Source organism: Myotis nattereri (assembly GCF_964212035.1).
Source record: "Myotis nattereri genome assembly, chromosome: 11".
NCBI lineage: Eukaryota > Metazoa > Chordata > Mammalia > Chiroptera > Vespertilionidae > Myotis > Myotis nattereri.
Genome location: NC_138086.1, coordinates 28,915,948 through 28,936,291, shown reverse-complemented (window position 1 = coordinate 28,936,291; position 20,344 = coordinate 28,915,948). Strand labels below are relative to the sequence as shown.

Genomic DNA, 20,344 nt, shown 5'->3' with positions numbered 1-20,344 from the left:
GTTAATTTGCATATGTAGGTGGGAAGCGGCAGAGCAAAGACGGAAGGCTCCGGGCTGGAGCAGCGAAGACGGAAGGCTCCGGGCCAGAGCGAGGGCCTGGGTCCTGGGTGCTGGAGGAAAACTGGTGCCAGCAGCCAGAGGAAGGGAAGGCCTATTGCACGAATCTCTTCGTGCAATGGACCTCTAGTGGTCAATAATATTTTAATAATTATGTATGGTGTCAGATGGGTTAGAGACTTAATAAAGTAATCACTTTGTAAGTTACATAAATGTCACTATTGTGCACACCTGAAATTAGTATGTCAACTACAATTTAAAATTTTTTTAATTTAAAAAGAATTAAAAACAAAATAATTAACATTAAAAATGAATTAAAATGATTTCTGATTGTACCAAAACTATCATATAACCTATAATACATAATGTAAATATTTATTTATACAGATATTTTATGTATTACATTGATATTTATTTTAATATATATGAACACATTACTATATATACTAATATTTTTATATATTTGGGGAAAATAATTATGTCAATGTAATTAAGGACCAATATTTCTAGTACTGTAGAAGTGAGATAAATCTATATATATAAAAACCTAAGCGATCTACACAACCAAACAACCAGAACGACTGGTCGCTATGACACGTACTGGCCACCAGGGACCAGACACTCAAGGCTGGAGCTGCCCCCTGGTGGTCAGTGCACTCCCATAGCCAACCTCCCCTGGCCAGCCACCCTCCCATGGTCCCTCCCCCTGGCCAGCAGGCCCCAATTGCCCAATCGGGGCTGGGCCCTGAACTGGGGGTGGGTGGCAGCAGACGTGGTCCCTTTTCCAGGGGAGCCAAAAAGGCTGGCTCCCACCTCGGGGCCAGTGGCCAACCTCCCATGCCCCATCCCTGCACCTGGCCAGCAGGCCCTGATCAGCCCACTGCCCACCCACCACAGTGGTGGCGCAGTGGTGAGGGGAGGGGGGGCGGGAGGCAGGGCACCGATGATGGTGGCATCAGCATCCGGCATCTGTTCCTTCTGCGCCAGGTGACCATCGCCTCCTCTCCTGACCCTGCCGGGGCCTTCAGGCCCTGATCAGCCCGGCCCCAATTGGCCCTGATTGCCAGGCAGGCCTAGGGATCCCACCCATGCACAAAATTTGTGCACTGGGCCTCTAGTATAAAATAAAAAAAAGTAAAACCCACCCTGGCTGGGTGGCTTAGTTGGTTGGTGCAGTTTCCTGTACACCAAAAGGTTTCAGGTTCAATTCCTGGTCAGGGTACATATCTAAGTTGTGGGTTTGATCCGAGGCTGGGGTGCATATGGGAGTCAACTAATTGATGTTTCCCACTCTCCCTTCCTCTCTCCGTAAAGATCAATGAGAACATATTCTCGGGTGAGGATTAAAAGAAAAAAAGGTAAAACCCTATAATTATAAATTAGACTTATATGTACACACTTCTGAGGTATTTTCTCTTTCTCTTTTTAAAAGTAAAAAGTATATTAAATCATTCTCCTCAAAGACATAGTAAAATGATCAACCCAATGGTGTTGAGCATCCTAGCACCCATATTGTGGTCTCCAAATACCTTTCCTGATTAAAAAAAACCAAGGATCCTAGAAGAAATGGCTGGTTCCAGGTCTAGAACAGAAAATGACCAGTATCTTGTCAAAAGAGAAAGCAAGAGAAACAGCAATGATTATGGTGATTGTGTCAGGAGGACTCAGGAATCAATGTGAGGCTCCTATTGCCTAATGGCACAATTTGAGCACCCATAAGAATAACTACAACACATTTTATGTTAATAATCCATGACTTTATAATGATAAACACAAACACCTACCTACCACTCAGGAGTCACCTCTGAGAAATGCTAAGAAACTAAGTCACTACTCTAAAAATTAGCAATGAGCCCAGCCAGTATGGCTCAGCGGTTGAGTGTTGACCTATGAACCGGGAGGTCAAGGTTCCATTCCAGGTCAGGGCACATACCCAGATTGTGGGCTCGATCCCCAGTAGTGGATGTGCAGGAGGCAGCTGATCAATGATTTAATCATTGATGTTTCTATCTCTATCCTCTCCCTTCCTCCATGAAATCAAAAAATAAATATATTTTTTAAAAATTAGCAGCAAGGGAAAGAATCAATGTTTAACCTACCTTCCCTGCTTAACCAAAGAGTAGAGAAAGAAAACTCTTTTCATTCTAGTGTTAAGATTAAGGGGAATGATAGAATGAAAATGTAATCATTTCACAAAGCCCTAATGAAATATGAATTTGGCAGTGATCATTAATGGACATAAACATCAGAAAAAAGAAAGACAACCAAACATCATATGCTTCCCAACTGAAATACAAATGGACATATGAAAGTATTTACACGCCCCCTCACCCCTCCACCCAATGGGACCTGAATCTAACCCAGCCTCTACATTTTTATTTCTAGTTTATACAAAATACAAAAGAGAGAAAAGCACATTAAATGACTTTATGGAAATGGTCAGCAAAATTCAGAATAGGGCTAACTCTACTGAACTAAACCCAGTTTATCCAACAAATATGTTAGGAGAGAGGATAAAGAAAGCCAGTGAGGCAAAGGGGTAATTTGAGATTAAAGATATTTTTGAGATAAATCAACCAAATGCATTGTGTAGGCCTTATTGGATTCTTATATAAACAAGCCACTGTTTAAAAATTGCAACTAATAAAGATATTTGATCAGTGTCTGAATGTTTGATAATATTAAGGAATTACTATACATTTTACACATAAATTAATATGGTGATTATATTTAAAGAAAAATTTATTTTTTCCATATCAATAAATACTGAAATATTTATGGATTATATAAAACCAGAAATTAACATCAACATAATCTAGTGTTCATGGGGGGGGGGGGGTGTCAGGGTTATTTTACATAAAACAAGGGTTGTGGACTATTGAGTTAACGGGTACATGGTGCTAAACTCAATTTTGGGGAATGGTTGAAATTATCCATCACAAAAGTTTCTCAAACTTTATGTCCAGCTATAAACTCTTCAGAGCTCCAGTGTGACCACAGAAGACATTTCTATCTTATAGACAAGTTTATCACATTCAAAACCAGTTCTCTTCACCTCTGCCTACTTCCCTGCCCTCTTTATCTGTGGAAAGGAACCACCATCTTGGCAGTGGGGCCTCTCTCATCTTCCACATGCAATCAGGTATTATCAAGTCCTGAGTGGACTATAACTTACCCCTTCCTTCCTTTATCACCACCATGCTAGTTCAGCTCTACCTCTCACCTACTGCTTCCTAACCCCAACTCATCCTACATTATCACCTAAGTCTCTGTTCCCAAAATATCCCTACAAGCATCTTATTCGTTGAACCAAACTTAATACTCTTCCCACCTCCACTTAACATTGAAGATGTCTATTGGACTCTATCTCTAGTTTAATTGATTATAACTTATTTTATGTTTCTGTAATAGAAGCAGAGTAAATAAACACTGAAAACCAATTGATTATAAAGAGACATAAAACAGCCTCTTAAAACTGTCCTTTATATTTGAATTCCTTCCATTCTCACCTATTATAATTTCATGTCTTATCATTTCTCCACCCTGTTGATTATTTACGCTGCTTTGTTTTTTTAATCTTCTGGTTTGATCATTCACATGTACTACTAGAGTTCACCTAAACTGTAATTGATGTGTGATATGACTAACAAAATACATCTGAAAATATTATCATATATAAAGCAAAATGATAGGGCACTCTAGACAACAGAAACAAAGTCAGTAGTATTCTGAAGGGAACATTCAATGGGGCTATTTTACATTGTAGCTCACATAATGATTATTCCATTCCTTAAAGCTGATTTCACAACAATTAGAAAAGTTTATTCTCTGCACCCAACCCTGTTTTGACCTTGATGAAAGTTCACATTAGGAAGAATTGTGGATATTTTTTAAACAGAAAGAGATATTTTAGTTAGTAGTGGTCATATTCATTTAAAGTGAACCCTAAGTTCCTATAGCTTCCAATGGAAAAAACACTGAAAATGAAAGTACAGAAACTTTAGCTGTGTGATTACTGAAGAGTCCAAAATATTACTTTTTAGATTTTTACATTTTAGGTTAACAATCATTTTTTTTATACTCAGATTCAGTTCCTTCAAAGATCTTCTGTTCCAAATCGAAGAAAGTGCCTAGAGCCGTGGTCAGCAAACTGCGGCTCAGGAACCACATGTGGCTCTTTGGCCCTTTGAGTGTGGCTCTTCCTAAGCCTTAGGAGTACCCTAATTAAGTAAATAACAATGTACCTACCTATATAGTTTAAGTTTATAAAATTTGGCTCTCAAAAGAAATTTCAATTGTTGTACTGTTGATATTTGGCTCTGTTGACTGAGTTTGCTGACCACTGGCCTAGAGAAACTATCAATGATTCATGATCCAAAAACAGACTAATACACTACATTTAAATTTAGCACATACTGCAGAATTATAGCTCACCTCCGCTGGAGTACATCCACTAGGAACCTGACATTTAGATATAAGAGGCCAACAGAAATCTTCTACATGTGGGTTTATGCAAGTAAGGAAAAAAGAAAAACACCATTGGACCTCTAAATGTAATGCCTTGGGCAATGCTATCAAATGAGGCTTTCAAAGAAATACCATGTAGAAAAGACTTTCTTAAATTGCAGAAACTGTACTGGGTCAAAGACATGAAAATTTTCCTATCAATATAGAGCTTATAATTAAAACAGAAAAGAATTTTAAAGGGAGGGCTTAAAATAAAAATTCTAATTGTCAATACAGAGTAAAATTTCAAAGAAATGAAATAATGTCAAATATAGAATAATGGTTTTCTCTGCCAGGACAGGTAAGATAGAAGTGTCATCAGAGCTTCTACATTGGCACTATTTTATTCCTTCAGATGAATTTAGTCATTATTCTTCATGTACATATATACCTTTAAAATATTACATCATTTCATAAATATAATGCTCTAATATTTGACACCTTTTATTTTCAAGTCCTCCAACATTTCTGGCTGCCTCATTAAGAGGAGGCAAAGGCCTGGCTGGTGTAGCTCAGTGGTTGAGTGTCAACTTATAAACCAGGAAGTCATGGTTCGATTCCCCATCAGGGCACATGCCCAAGTTGCGGGCACGCTCCCCAGTAGAGGCTGTGCAGGAGGCAGCCAATGAATGATTCTCTTTCATCACTGTTTCTATCCCTCTCTCCCTCTCCCTCTCTGAATCAATAAAAATATATTTAAAAATAAAAAAAGAGGAGGCACAAGATTCAAGACTTAATACACTTACCTGATTAGATTTTTCTACTGTACTACTGGGAACCTCAGTAGTATCCTTCACAAAAAAATTATCTATGATGTGTCGCTCTGCACATTCTTGGCTACAAACTGGACATCGAATGACTCCAACTGAAAAAGAAAAAAATTGAGGTATAATTGACATAACATTATATTACTTTCAGGTGTACAACATAATGACTTGATATCTGTATATATTGTAAAATTATCACCACAATAAGTTCAGTTAACATCCATCACCATGCAGTGACAAAATTATTTTCTTGTGGTTAAGAATTCAAGATCCACTCTCCTAGCTACTTTCAAATATGCAGTACATAATATTATTAACTAGTCACCATACTGTACATTATATTCCCATGACATTCACTTTATAATTAGAAATCTATACTTTATGATTCTTCTCCCATTTCATTCACCCCAACCCTTCCTCAGGCAAACACCAGTTTGTTCTCTACATCCATGAGCTCACATTTTTAAGTTTTAATACAAATCTACCAAGCACTAAAATCAACCAATCTCATCCAAATTGGGAATAGGATCTTTTATAATGTTCACTAGTGGCCCGGTGCACGAAATTCATGCACACTGAAAGGGAATTAATTAGAGGAATGTAATTTGACTCACTATTTAATATCAATAATATGTGAGCATGACGCAGTCTGTGTTTCTGAAATTCAATGACATGAATTTTAGCTATTACTTTGCCAAATAAATGGAATTTACAGATAAAAGAGCATTCAGCTTAATATTAAAAACTCTGCCGGGCGCAGTGGTGTGCGCCTGTAGTCCCAGCTACTCGGGAAACTGAGGCTGGAGGATCGCTTGAGCCCAGGAGTTCTGGGCTGTAGTGCGCTATGCCGATCGGGTGTCCGCACTAAGTTCGGCATCAATATGGTGACCTCCCGGGAGCGGGGGGCCACCAGGTTGCCTAAGGAGGGGTGAACCGGCCCAGGTCAGACGGGGCAGGTCAAAGCTCCCGTGCTGATCAGTAGTGGGATCGAACCTGTGAATAGCCACTGCACTCCAGCCTGGGCAACATAGCAAGACCCCGTCTCTGAAAACAAACAAACAAACAAACAAAAAACTCTGGCTACCAAGTCAGGTATGTTTTCAACTTTTTGCCAGCGTTGTAAATTGTTTGCAATATCTGCCCATTTGGGGCTGCACATCATGGTTATGAATAAATCGGGCTTGCCATACTTCGTTACAATTGCCATAGCATCCTGATATCACTGCTGCATATTTCTGGGACTACCCTCAAAAGATGATGGAAGTATTATCATTTTACCAATCAACACATTGTCATTTTCAAATCTAGATTTGAGATAATCCATCAAACCACTATATTTCTCAACTCTCAACTTAGATTGGTATGCTTTGATGAAATTTATCCAATTGGCCTCCATTTTTTAATATGAATCCACGATAAACTGTTGAGTTAATTTTCCTACATTTAAAATAGGATTGAATGTGTCCCGCACAGAGAGATGAAATCCATAATACTGCATTTGTGTGACTCGTGTCCTTACGTTTTGTCTAGTATTATTGTTGATTACACTGTTAACTCTGAGTCTTAATGTAATATATGTTCCCTAGCCTTTTCACCATGCGAAAAAAGAAAAGGATATGTCATTATTCTTATGTAGCAAACAGGATATTGATTTGTTGCATTTTAGTGGCATTTGGATTACTGGGATCTGGTTTACAATGAATGAGCAAGTCCCTTTCAAAAGTAGGTTCTCCATCTTCGTTTCTGAATATGACAGCAACCTCGGTTACACAGGGAGAATTATATCTACCTGGGTCACTGTTACGATCGTATTTAATTGCCATTGTTACTTCTGTGGGAGCACTACCTTTTGCTGCTGCTTCAGATTGGGCTTCCTTTTCTACCTCATGTAGCATCTTGTATGATTTGTTAACTCATTTATTTCATGTATGAGGTTGATATTGATCATGAGTCTTTCTGAGCAGCCCTGGTTTTCTGGCATTGCTAATCTTTTACTTGACGCTTCAGCTGTATCCAAAATATAGAGTTGAACAAACTTCCGAGAAACACCATCCAAAAGATGTAAAGGTCCAGTACGGTGATAAACTTGTCCATGTATTCTAAAACAGTATGACCCATATCCTGATGGCAATGCAATATTTGCACCCATGGAAGCAAAAGCAAAAGATGTATTTATGGAACGAATATTTTCCATGAAATTTTTACTGTCAGAATCTTCGTTTGTCATTAATCTTTTTAAATATGCCGGGTAATCTGGAAAATGTATATCATTTGGACAGACTTCCCCTTTGCTACAACATCGAGTAAATTTCCCATCGGATGGTTTTTCATCAGAGAAATTTAGTGATAGGCAATATTCACATGTAACAGTGATTCCACCACAACTATGTTCAAGGATTGCATCCTCAAATACTCCCATTTTCGCTGAGAAGGCAGTTCCTACCAGTACTGGTAGTACTTGTTGATGACTGTTCTCTAGACATATTCTGTCGTCGCCACCGCCTTCTTTCAACTTCAAAGGCACATTGGTCTTTAGACATTTTCTGTCGATGACACCAGTGTTTTTCGGCATCAGAGTGACATTTTTCCAGTAGCTGCTCTTCAGATACATCTGTCCCAGGCGCCACCTTCTTTCAAGATCAGATGCATGTTGCTCTTCAGAGCTACGTTGTATAACAGTTGTTCTTTAGACATAGTCCCACCTCTCTACTCTCATGGTCTGAGATGCAGATGAATGAGAGTCCTGGCTGTCAGGCCACTGAGAGCTGTCTGACCAACGGCTGATTCCGTAGGGGTGGGACTTCCTCCTCCCTGCTGTCAGTTTCCACAGCTGTGATGAGGAAGCTGGGGTGACAGAGGAGGCCACGCACTCCAAGCTGCCCCCTCTCTCGCTCTGCTCTATGTCCAGCAGCCTCCTGCTCTGCCAAGTCCTCCAAACCTCCCACTCTCCACCCGCTCTCCCACTCTGATCTCTACCGGCGAAGGTCCTGGCTACGGCCTTGCCTCCTGGGGCTGGCGAAGGCCCGGGAGCCGACGGGCATGGCTAGGTGCGGCCGGCCTCGCCTCCCGGGGCCAGCAATGGTCCCGGGAGCCCTCAGGCGTGGCTTGGCACAGCCAGCCTCACCTCCCGGGGCCGGCAATGGTCCCGGGAGCCCATGGCCGCCGCCGTTGCCTCCTGGGGCCCTTGACACCTGTGTATGCAAATTAACCCGCAATCTTTGTCAGGTTAATTTGCATACCCACTCTGATTGGCTGGTGAGCATAGCGGAGGGATGGTTAATTTACATGTTTCTCTTTTATTATATAGGATGCTCTTCAAATTCATTACCTGCTGCTACTTAACACAAAACAATTCAGTTTATGTACATATATGGATTTTATGTGTGTGTCTATACATATCCCACACCTAGTCCCCATAATTTTAAATGAGCTACTCCTCCAAATAAACATCCCTATGGACTACTCTTTTTCTTGTTTAGCAACTTCTCTTAACAGTGGTTTTCAGATAGGAATATGCAGAAGTACATGGGAGACTACTAAAAGAACAGAGAGCTCTGGTTCGCTCTGAACCTATAGAATCAGGATTTGTGAAAGTGGAGCACAGACATACTTGTTTTTGTTTAAAATCTCCTTGGGAAATTAGGAAATACTATTCTATTTCCCTTTAATAAGTGCAAATAATGTTCCTTTAGGGAGGGGGGAAAGGAATCATTTTTTATAGTGCTTGGTAAGACAATAAAAATTATGTATGAGTTAAAATCTAAATTTGTAGTTAAATGTTTGTATATTTAACCCCCAGAGTGACGGGAAGCGCAATCGTGCTCCTCCTGTCTTTCGCCAAAAGTGCTGGGAGTGCTTTATTTTAACATTATATGTGTTGTTCAAATTTTTTTTCCTACTAGTATTTTATAATACAATCAGCAAACAATATATGTCAAAGATGAAAACAAATGTAGTAAAGGTTTCCTTAAGTTTTTGAATATGTAACTTCATTTATTTGCGATTCATAATTTTTTTCCTGAACTGCTATAAAATCAGCAAAAGTGAATTGGCAATTTTAGCATAGATCCAAGGATATTGGTTGGCACTCAAAGGGTTAATATAAACTTGATGCTGTAATCTGTACCAAGGAGACTGTAATAAGATTCTCAGATATAGTTTTGCAAAATAAAATGCATAAAACAATCCAAAGGTCAATTTTATTTGTATATACAAGCAATAAACACATTTTTTAAAATTTTAAATCCATTTTACAATAACAATAAAAGTATTTTAAGTACTTAGGAATAAATTTTTAAAAATGTATAAGGCCACTGGAGAAAAATGTCAAGCTACATTTTAAAACCTTAAAATATATCTAAGTAATAAAAAAAAGTCCATGATGTTAAAGATGGCAAGTCTCCCCAAACATACCTACAGATTCAATTCAGTTTTAATAACAATCCAAACAGGAATTTCAATAGAATTTTTCATTGAAGTTAATTAAGAACTACAACTAGTCAAAAGATTGCTATGAAGAAAATGAAAACACAGGCTCCAAACTGAGAGATCTACCCAACACATATAATTAAAATCTATAAATATGTAACAATGCATTTTGCAGAAGAGAAAGATGGCATAAACACATTTTTCCTATTCCTCCAGATAAATATGGCTAAAACCCTAGACATTCTATATAAAACAATCATAAAAAGACTGAAGACTGTATAAGGTAGAGAAAAGGTGGCAGACCAGCTAGAGGCCTCAGAACCCAAGGAACCTAGGTTTTCTTTTAGCCTTCTATAATAAAGTGGGTGTTGATGAAGCCATCATACCCAAAACACTAACAGGTGTAAAACAACAAAAAAACTCAGAAGCGTTCTTCCTCTATCCAAAGGACCTGGGAAAGGGCAGCCTAACAAAATAGAAAACTTTTAAACAGTAACTACTCTACTCCACCTGATGGGGGGGAGGTGGGAGGGGGGAGGGGAGATGCACTCCCCCTTTCCACTATCAGAGACTGGTGGGAAGTCTAGACTTCCACCTTGGCCAAACAAAAACAGGTGCCCTTAACTATCCCCTGCTGGGCATGTCAGAGAGCTCTGGTGAGAGCTGAGGCTTTGATCCCCATTAGGTTGTAATGAAGCCCCTTGCAGTCTCATTGGAGACCATATGAGTGAATCCAACAGTTAATAGTAAATATGTTTAGGTACTATATAAAGTCTAGAGTTGTAGGTATAGATTAACTTTATTTAAATGTTTCAATTGCTTTTGTTGTCACATAGTTTATAGTCAAAGATTTAAAAAGTATGTTAGTCAGATCCTAGAGGCCTGCTGTAAAGCAAGTTCCAAGAAAAACATGTTTAAAAGTATGCTTTGCTTGAGATAACATAAATGTAGCTAGTTAAGTATAAAGCAATTGACAGCTTAAACAATAACAAAGTTCACAAAATGTTCAGTTTCTGTCCTCTGCTTTGAAGATTACATCACTGATGCACAATCATGAGATATTTGCAGAATCTTGGTTCCTCAACCTGTTTAGATTACCTGCATACAGTTCTAAGGTTCCAGACAAGATGACATCAGAAACTAAATTAATCAGACTAGAGAAAGCCACTGAAGCTTGCACAAGAGTAAGCTGACACGGTCCTTGCACCTGAAGGGGCTAGCAAGGCTGGGACCCTAACCCACACAGTTTTCCCAGACTTGTTTGGATGGCGGTTATCAGTAGAATAAGAGCAACCTTTGTAGAATGAGAATAGCCTTTCATGGCTTATCAAGAAGTCTGTAACTATTTACTGAGATTTGCTGTACCGAGAATTTGTCCTTCTGCTCTGTCTCTCCCTTAGAGATTAAGAGGAACAAAGAATACATTCCTCTTGACAGACCTCCTATTCAGTGTTTTGTGTATAAAAGGCATTGCGTGGTTAATAAACTTACTGCAGTTCCTCGATTGATCTGTAGTCCTCCCAATCCCGCTCTCCTGTCTTTCTTTCTTTTCTCAATTCCCACCTTCCTGCCTCAGCCCGGTTCAACCTGTCAGGCTGGCCCTGACAAAGAGTTAACCAATCAGCTTCACCTGTGATTCCCTAACCCTCAATCTTTGTCTTTAAAAACCCTTGACTGAAAGTGACAGCTTCCCATTTCCTTTGCTTGGCACCCTGCAAATAAACAGCTCCCATTTCTCCACTGCAAACCTCGATGTTCAGTGTTTGGCTCTGCTGCACATTGGGCAGGCACACACCTTCATTCAGTTTGGTTACAGGAGCCTGAACTTGCACCTCCAGCATGGTAATGAGATACTCTTCCACCTCTATGTTGTGCTGGCATCAGAGGAGGCCTATTAGTCAGGACTTTTATTACTGCCTACCAGTAACCTCCTTTCCCTGCCCATGTGCCCACTCCTTAAAAGTGTCAATGAAAAACATATGGAAAGGAGTCAATAGGCACCCATAAACCCTACCAGCCAGGGATGTATCAACAGACGTCTACAGGGAGCCTGAACTTCCATGTTGTCCATAGTATGGAGAAGGCTGTCCCGCTGTTTCAGGTGTCACAGAGGCAGAAAATAATATAAGAACAGAAATCAATGGAACTGAAAAGTCAATGAAACAAAAAACTGGTTATTTGAATAAGTCAATAAACTTAACAAGCTTCCAGCAAGACTGACAAGATAAAGGAGAAGATATAAAGGACCAAGAAGGAATGAAAAAGAGTATCACTACAGACCAAAGGACATAAAAAGAGTAAGGGAATACTAAGAACATGACTCACATAAATGTAACAATGTAAGTGAAATGAACCAATTCCTCAAAAAGCACAAACTACCACAACTTACCCAATATGAAATTAACTTGAATACCCCTATAAGTATATGGCAGTTGGTTCTAAACAACTTAAGTGCAAAACTAACAAAACATGTATAGGATTTATATGCTAAAAATTACAAAATACTAATAAAAGAAATCAAAGAAGATCTAAATAAATGGAGACAACGGTGTTCATAGATAGGCGTAATAAACGTAGCAAAAATGTCCATTCTCCTTAATACACTCTACAAATTTAACACAATTCCTAATATAATCCCAGCAACATTATTTTGTAAGGTTAGACATTACCTTAAGACTTATATAGAAAGGCAAATGCATAACTAAATCAATATTGAAAAGAAGAAAGTAGAGAAATCACTCTATCCAATTTCAAAACTTACATAGCTACGATAATCAAGAATGTCTGACATTGACCAAGGGAAGAGGAGGGATAGACACATAGATGAATGAAACGAAATAGACACACACACACAAGCAGGGCCACCTAATTTTTGAGAGAGATGTAAAAGTATCTTTATGCTGACAAGTACAAAATGCTGATGATATACTTGCCCTAGCCAGTTTGGATCAGTGGATAGAGTGTTGGCCCACAGACTGAAGGGTCCCAGGTTCAATTCCAGTCAAGGCATGTACCTCAGTTGCAGGTTCAATCCCCAGCCCTGGCTGGCATGCATGCAGGGGCAACCAATCGATATGTCTCTCTCACATCGAAGTTTCATTCTCTCTCTGTCTCTTATCCATCCCTTCCACTCCCTAAAAAATCAATGGAAAAATATCCTCAGGTGAGTATTAACAACAACAAAAAAATGCTGATAATATACTGTGTTCATGGGTTGGAAGACTCAGTGCAGTAAAGATGTTAAGTCTCCCCAAAAATGATCTATAGCTTAAACAAGGTTTCATTGTAGATATAGACATGATTATTTCAAGATGTAGGGAAAGCAAAAGGAACTGAAAGAACTAAAGCAATTTTGAAAAAGAAAAGGTGAGAAGAATCACAATCAATTTTAAGACATATAGATACTAGTGACCCGGTGCATGGATTTGTGCACACTGAAAGGAAATTAATTAGAAGGTGGCCAGTGGGGCCGGACTGGGTGAGATGGGCCAGACACACCCTGGAGCCAACCTCCCTTGGTCCCTCCCTGGTGTCTGTGGAGTGAGGTGGGGAGCCCTCAGGCAGGTGGGACCCCTCGGCCTGGCCTGTGGGGATCCTGCTGAAACCGGCTCTCTGACATCCCCAGAAGGGTCCGGGAGTGCAAGAGGGCACTCTGCAAAGTTGCTGTCATACAGGGTGTGGAATGCAAACGCAAGTGTGCAGTAAACCAGAGTCGGGGCTGACAGTGCCCCAGCAACAACATAACCCACAGCCGAAGGTGGAATCGTGCAGCCCTGTGAGGAATCATGCTCCCTCCTCTCTGGTTCTAGGGTGTGTCACCCGAGAAACGCTGTTGCCAAGTCAATGCAGCTCGGCAGCTCTTGCGTTGAGCATCTGCCCCACTGGTGGTCAGTGCGTGTCATAGCTACCGGTCAGTGTGTGCCATAGCTACCAGTCGGACAGATACTTAGCATATCAGCCTTTTATGTATATAGATAGTAACTGAGACAGGGTGATGTTGGCAGAATAACAGCAGCATAGATAAAAGGAACAGAATAAAGCAATCAGAAATACATCCACACCAAGTAAGCCCAACTGATTTCTGACAAAAGTGTGAAAACAATTAAGTGGAAGAATAAAAATCTTTCAACAAATTGTGCTGGTACTCACAAAAAATTAAGCCTTAACCTAAACTTCAGATTTTATATAAAAATTAACTCAGGGTAGATCAGATTTAAATATAAAACATAAAATTTTTTAAACATTTAGAAGAAAACAGGACAACATCTTAAGGACCTAGAACTTATTGAAGAGTCCCTAGCCATATTAAAAACATAGTCCATAAGAGAAAAATATACATGAATTTGATTTCATCAAAATTTAAAATTTGTGCTCTGAAAAAGACATATAAAGAGGATGAAAAACAAGTTCCATGCTAAGAGAAAATATTTGCAAAATACAGATCTGACAAAGGGTACATTATCTACAAGAAATAAAGAACTCTCAAACTCAAAATAAAAAATCCTAATTAGAAAATGAACAAAAGACATGAAGAGACATTTCACTGATAATATACTCATGGCAAATAAGCACATAAGATGTTCCACATCACTAGCTATCAGGCAAATGCAGATTAAGATCATGATGAGATACCAGTACATAGCTAAAACAGCTCAAACAAAAAGTAGTAACAGCCTGGCCAGTGTGGCTCAGTGATTGAGCATTCACCCAGGAACCAAGAAGTCGCTGGTTCGTTTCCCCATCAAGGCAATGTGCCGGTTATGGGCCCGATCCCCAGTAGGGGCCATGCAGGAGATAGCAGGTCGATGACATTCCTCTCTCATTGATGTTTCTATCTCTCTATCCCTCTCCCTTCCTCTCTCTCTCAAAAAATCAATGAAAACATTTTTTAAAGAAATGACAATACCAAAAGCTGGTAAAAATTTGGAGAAATTGGATCTTTCAAACATTTCCAGTGGGAATATAAAATGGAAGAGCCACTCTGAAAGACAAATTGGTATTTTCTGAAAAAAACTAAACATTAACATTTATCATATGAATCAGCAATGTCACTCCTTGGGCATCCCAGAGAATAAACTTCGGTTCACAAATCTGAACACAAACGTCTTAATTCAGTGCTATTCATAAGAGCACTATGGGAACCCTAATCAAAATAGGCCGGATGTGCAAGGCCAATTTGAGTGTGGGAGCCCTGTCCAGAATACGCTGGATATTCAAGGCCAATCTTAGCAAGGACACAGCAATTGTACTGTACACAATGCGCAGGTGTACCTTTCTATAACCCAAACATTGATGTCACTATTTGGCAAGCTTCGTATGATCTATAATAAAGACTCTATTATACACCTATGACTACTCATGTCTTCTCCGTCTAATACCTGGTGTCCATGGGGGTACAGCCCCTAGCAGAGAAGGACCTGTGCTCTAACAAGCACAAAACTTAAAACAGATCTCCTTAAATAACTTAATGGTCAAATAAACTGTGGTACATGCATACCATGAAATATTAGTCAACAATAGAGGGGAACCTACAACTGATATGTGCAACAAATTGGGTGGATCTTAAAGGTATCATTCTGCGTGGGGAGAAAAAGCTCATTTCAAAAGGTCACTTATGGATTAAAAATGGCGGCAGAGTAAGCGGATGCTATACAGACATGCTCCCAAGAACAACCTAGAATTACAACTAAAATACAGAAAAACTTCCTGAATAATCAATGGAAAACTCACAGGAGAGAATCCTGATACCTGAGGGCCGAAAGTGGAGACCACATAGAGACTGGTAGGAGGGGGCAGAGGCGGGAAAGGGCTGGCCTGGCTGGGTGCACACAGACAGCAACTGAATTCCCCGAGAGATATCTAAGCTGTGTGGGGTTGCCACTGAGAACTCTGGGGTCTATTTCCTAAGCTGAGCCACCCAGCAGAGAACACCAGAATTGAGAAGGGTACCCATATAACATCTGGCTGTGAAAAACAGTGGGGTGCTCTCTGCCAGGGAGTGACAGGCTGAAAATCCAGGCATCCTCTTAAAGGGCCAACCCACAAAAGTCCCTGTGGAGCCACCCACCTTGTGCTCCAGCAGAGGAAAGGTGAAGTGGACTGGAGGTGTGAGAGCAGAAGTCAGGACTGGAGACTTGGGGGATAGAGCTCACAAGGCAGACACCCCAAGTTCCCTGGGCTGAGTTATTCCCTCACACAGCAGAGGACCCCTTTCCCACATAGACATTTGCCTTGCCTGGGGGGAAAACAGTCGACACACCCTACTGGAAAATACCTGTCCTAAGGCCACTTAAGAGATTTAAAATAACAATTAGCCACTGGACAGTAGCAACTGCCCCACCCTGTTGGGGGGAAAAAAACTCTCCCCACACCTCAGGGGCAATTAAGTTAGAATCCCATCAGTCTGTAGGCAGAGGCAGTCTCCAGAGGCTTTGAGTTTTTGCCTAATCTAATTAGTCAGAAAGCTTTTGACGCTGTCCTGCACTAGAGATTGAGAGGTGTAAAGTATCTACAGGCAGTCCTCAGGTTATGTCGGACTCGACGTACGTAGTTTCATGGTTATGTCGCCATCTCCCATTTACAGTATTTACAGAAAAGAAAAAAAATTTCCGTCATTTCAATGTATGTACATATGTGCTTTATGATTTTTATTATTTATTTACCACAAGTAAAGGTCAGGAATTGTTATCTTTTTAATTTTTTTACTGTTTCACTTCATTACTGCTGCATATGTGCTCCATGTGAGAAACGTAGGTGCTTATGTAGGTGGGTTCCGACTTACGGCAAAAATCACATTACGTCATGCCGTAGGAACGGATCTCCAACGTAACCTGAGTACCTACTGTACATAATACATAGTCACAAACCCAAACAGATAGCCAAAATAAGAAGATAAAGAAACAACCTCCAAATCAAAGAACTAGAGAATTCTCCAGAAGAAGAAATAAATGAAGCAGAGATAAGAAATTTATCTGAAACAGAGTTCAGAGTAATGATGGTAAACGTGCTCAACAGCATGAAAAAAGATATAGTAACTATGAAAATAGAATGGTCTTTATGTCATAAAGAATGACATAACACAAATAACACATTGGAAGGAATAAACAGCAGATTAGGGGAAGCTGAGGATCGAATCAGTGAATTAGAAGACAGAGTTGAAAATATCACTCAATCAGAAAACAAAAATCAAAACAAAAAAATAAAAACAGGAGGACAGCCTAAGGGAACTGTGGGACAATGTGAAACGTAACAATATTAGAATAGCAGGTGTGCCAAAAGAGGCAGAAAGGGAGAAAGGGATAGAGAACATGTTTGAAGAAATAATGACAGAAAACTTCCCTAACCTGGTAAAGGAAAAAGTCACACAAGTTCAGGAGGCACAGAGAACCCCAACCAAGAAGAACCCAAACAGGCCCACGCCCAGACACATCATAATTAAAATGCCAAAAATTAAAGACAGAGAATCTTAATCCTTTGTATGCCATAAGCATCTAATGGCACTTAAAAAATTATTTTCTGCGAGAATTTTCAACTGAAAATATTCAAGAACACATGAATTGTGAGTAATATATTTATTTTTATAACATTCATTGCAAATTGATTTTTTTTTAATTAAATTCCAAATATCGTGGCATGAGGGGATGATTTCCATTTTGGACGTGTGGCAGTTAACTGGTTAAAGGCAGCAAATAAAAAGAAAGCTATTACCTACAAAGGAGTTCCCATGAGGCTGACACCTGATTTCTCATCAGAAACTGTACAGGTCAGAAGGGAATGGCATTAAATACTCAAGGTAATGAAAAGCAAGCATCTGAGACCAAGATTACTATATCCAGCAAGGCTATCATTCAAAATAGACAGTCAAATAAAATGCTCCAATCAAAAGGCGTAGGATAGCTAAATGGATACAGAAACATGACCCAACTATATGCTGTCTACAAGAGACCACCTCAAAACAAAAAACACACACAGGATGAAAGACAATGGAGGAAAAAAAATTTTCCATGCAAATGAAAAAGAAAAAAAAGCTGGAGTAGCAATACTCATATCTGATAAAACAGACTAAAATGAAGGCCATCACATGGATCATTCACAAAGATAGACCACATGCGAGGACACAAAACAGTCTCTACAAGTTCAGGAAGATTGAAATCATATCAAGCATCTTCCCAGATCACAGTGGAATGAAATTAGAACTCAACTACAGTAAAAACACCCCAAAACATTCAAACACATGGAAGATAAATAGCATGTTATTAAACACAATGAATGGGTTATCAATGAGATCAAGAGAGAAATAAAAAACTTTCTGGAAACAAATGACAAAATTTATATGACACTAAAAAAGACCCCGAATACCTCAGCAATCTTGATAAAGAAACAAAGTTGGAGGGATCACAATGCTAGATATCAAGTTATTCTACAATGCCACCATAATCAAAACAGCCTGGTAATGGCACAAGAACAGGCATATAGATCAATGGAACAGAACAGAGACCCCAGCTATTTACCCAAGCCATTACACTCAATTAATATTTGACAAAGAAGGTAAGAACATACAATGGAGCCAAGAATCTATTCAATAAACGATGTTGGGGAAATTGGACAGATACATGCAAAAAAATGAAACTAGACCAACAATTTACACCATACACAAGAATAAACTCAAAATGGATAAAAGACTTAAATGTAAGTAGTGAAATGAAACCATAAAAATCTTAGAAAAAACCATAGGCAGCAAAATCTCAGACATCTCTGTAGAAATATATTTACAGATACATCTCCTAGGGCAGCAGTTCTCAATCTGTGGGTCACGGCCCCTTTGGGGGTCAAACAACACTTTCACAGGGGTCGCCTAAGACCATCGGAAAACACATATTTTCGATGGTCTCAGGAACCGAGACACTGCTCCTCTATCCGTCTCCAGGTGGGTCCGCCCACATGCAGATACGCCCACATACGAGTACCTGGCGTGATGACATCATCGTGCCAACCCCATCACATATACCCCGTACAAAGACAGGTGTATGTGACAGGGTTGGCGCCATAATGTACTTATACGGACCAGTCACACATGTGTAGAAAGCAGCTACTGTGTAGAAAGCAGCTGCTATGTTGAAACCAGCTACTATGTTGAAAGCAGCAGTATTGGAGGTAAAATGACACTTCATGAATTATAATTACTGGGTAAATGTAAAATCATGTACTATAAAATCATCAACTACTGCAAAAAAAAAAAAATCTGTACCATGGGAACTTAATCTGGATGCTGATTGGTCTTTTTATATTCAGCTGTGGTTGATGTGAATATTGCCCCCTTGTGATAGTAACAGGTATGTAAAAAACAACAACACAGAGAATGGTAAATCATAGGAAACTTTAATGAACTGTATTGACTGAACTATGCCATGTGTCATCTTTTGTATTATTAAAGCTATTGTTATATACTATTTTCACTAGCAAGCCATCCCATGACAATGGATCATGTAGAGAAGAATGTTAAGTAAAGAAAATATAGTGAGGATTTTTTACAGTATGGTTTTACCTCAATAATTACAGCAGGAATTGAGAAACCACAATGTGTTATTTGTTGTGAAGTTCTATCAGCCGAATCTATGAAGCCAAACAAACTAAAACGCCATTTTGATAGCAAGCATCCGAGCTTTGCTGGCAAGGATACCAACTATTTTAGAAGCAAAGCTGATGGACTCAAGAAAGCCAGACTTGACACTGGTGGCAAGTACCACAAACAAAACATAGCAGCCGTTGAAGCTTCATATTTGGTGGCACTCAGAATCGCCAGAGCTATGAAACCTCACACCATTGCTGAGGATTTACTGTTGCCAGCAGCCAAAGACATTGTTCAAGTTATGATCGGAGACGAATTTGTTATGAAATTGAGTGCAATTTCCTTATCTAATGACACTGTCAGCAGAAGAATAGATGACATGTCTGCTGATATTCTTGATCAGGTAATCCAGGAAATTAAATCTGCTCCACTTCCAATATTTAGTATCCAGCTTGATGAATCTACAGACGTCGCAAACTGTTCAATTACTGGTTTACGTGAGGTATATTAATGATGGCGACTTTAAAGATGAGTTTCTTTTTTGCAAACCTCTTGAAACAACAACTACTGCAAGTGATTATTTGACACAGTTGGTTCATTTCTGAAAGAGCATAAGATTTCTTGGGAAAAGGGTTGTGGTGTTTGCACAGATGGTGCTCCAGCTAGGATGCTGATCTGGATTTCAACGTTTGGTACTGAATGAGTCAACAAAAGTAATCGGAACTCACTGTATGATTCATCGGCAAATATTAGCAATAAAGACGCTGCCACAAGTTACAAGAAGTAATGAAAAGCGTCATAAATTATGTCAATTTTATAAAGGCGAGCACTTTAAACAGTCGACTGTTTTCGCAACTGTGCAACAAGTTGGATGCACCGAACAATGCTTTATTTCACACTGAAGCGAGATGGTTGTCGAGAGGAAAAATTTTAAAACGTGTTTTTGAGCTTCATGATGAACTCAAAATGTTTTTTTATCAGAAACCAAGACCGCAGTTCGAAGCACTTTTCAGCGATA

General features: G+C 39.5%; 1 protein-coding gene across 2 annotated transcripts in view; it reads right to left on the bottom strand.

Annotated features, from left to right (window-relative positions):
- Positions 1 to 20,344, bottom strand: part of TRIM24 (tripartite motif containing 24) — a 116,022-nt gene that overhangs the window by 73,070 nt on the left and 22,608 nt on the right. For both annotated transcript variants that reach the window (XM_081102315.1, XM_081102316.1), the window contains exon 2: positions 5,310 to 5,428. In XM_081102315.1, the coding sequence (XP_080958441.1) occupies positions 5,310 to 5,428 (119 nt within the window). The remainder of the gene's footprint in view (positions 1 to 5,309; positions 5,429 to 20,344) is intronic.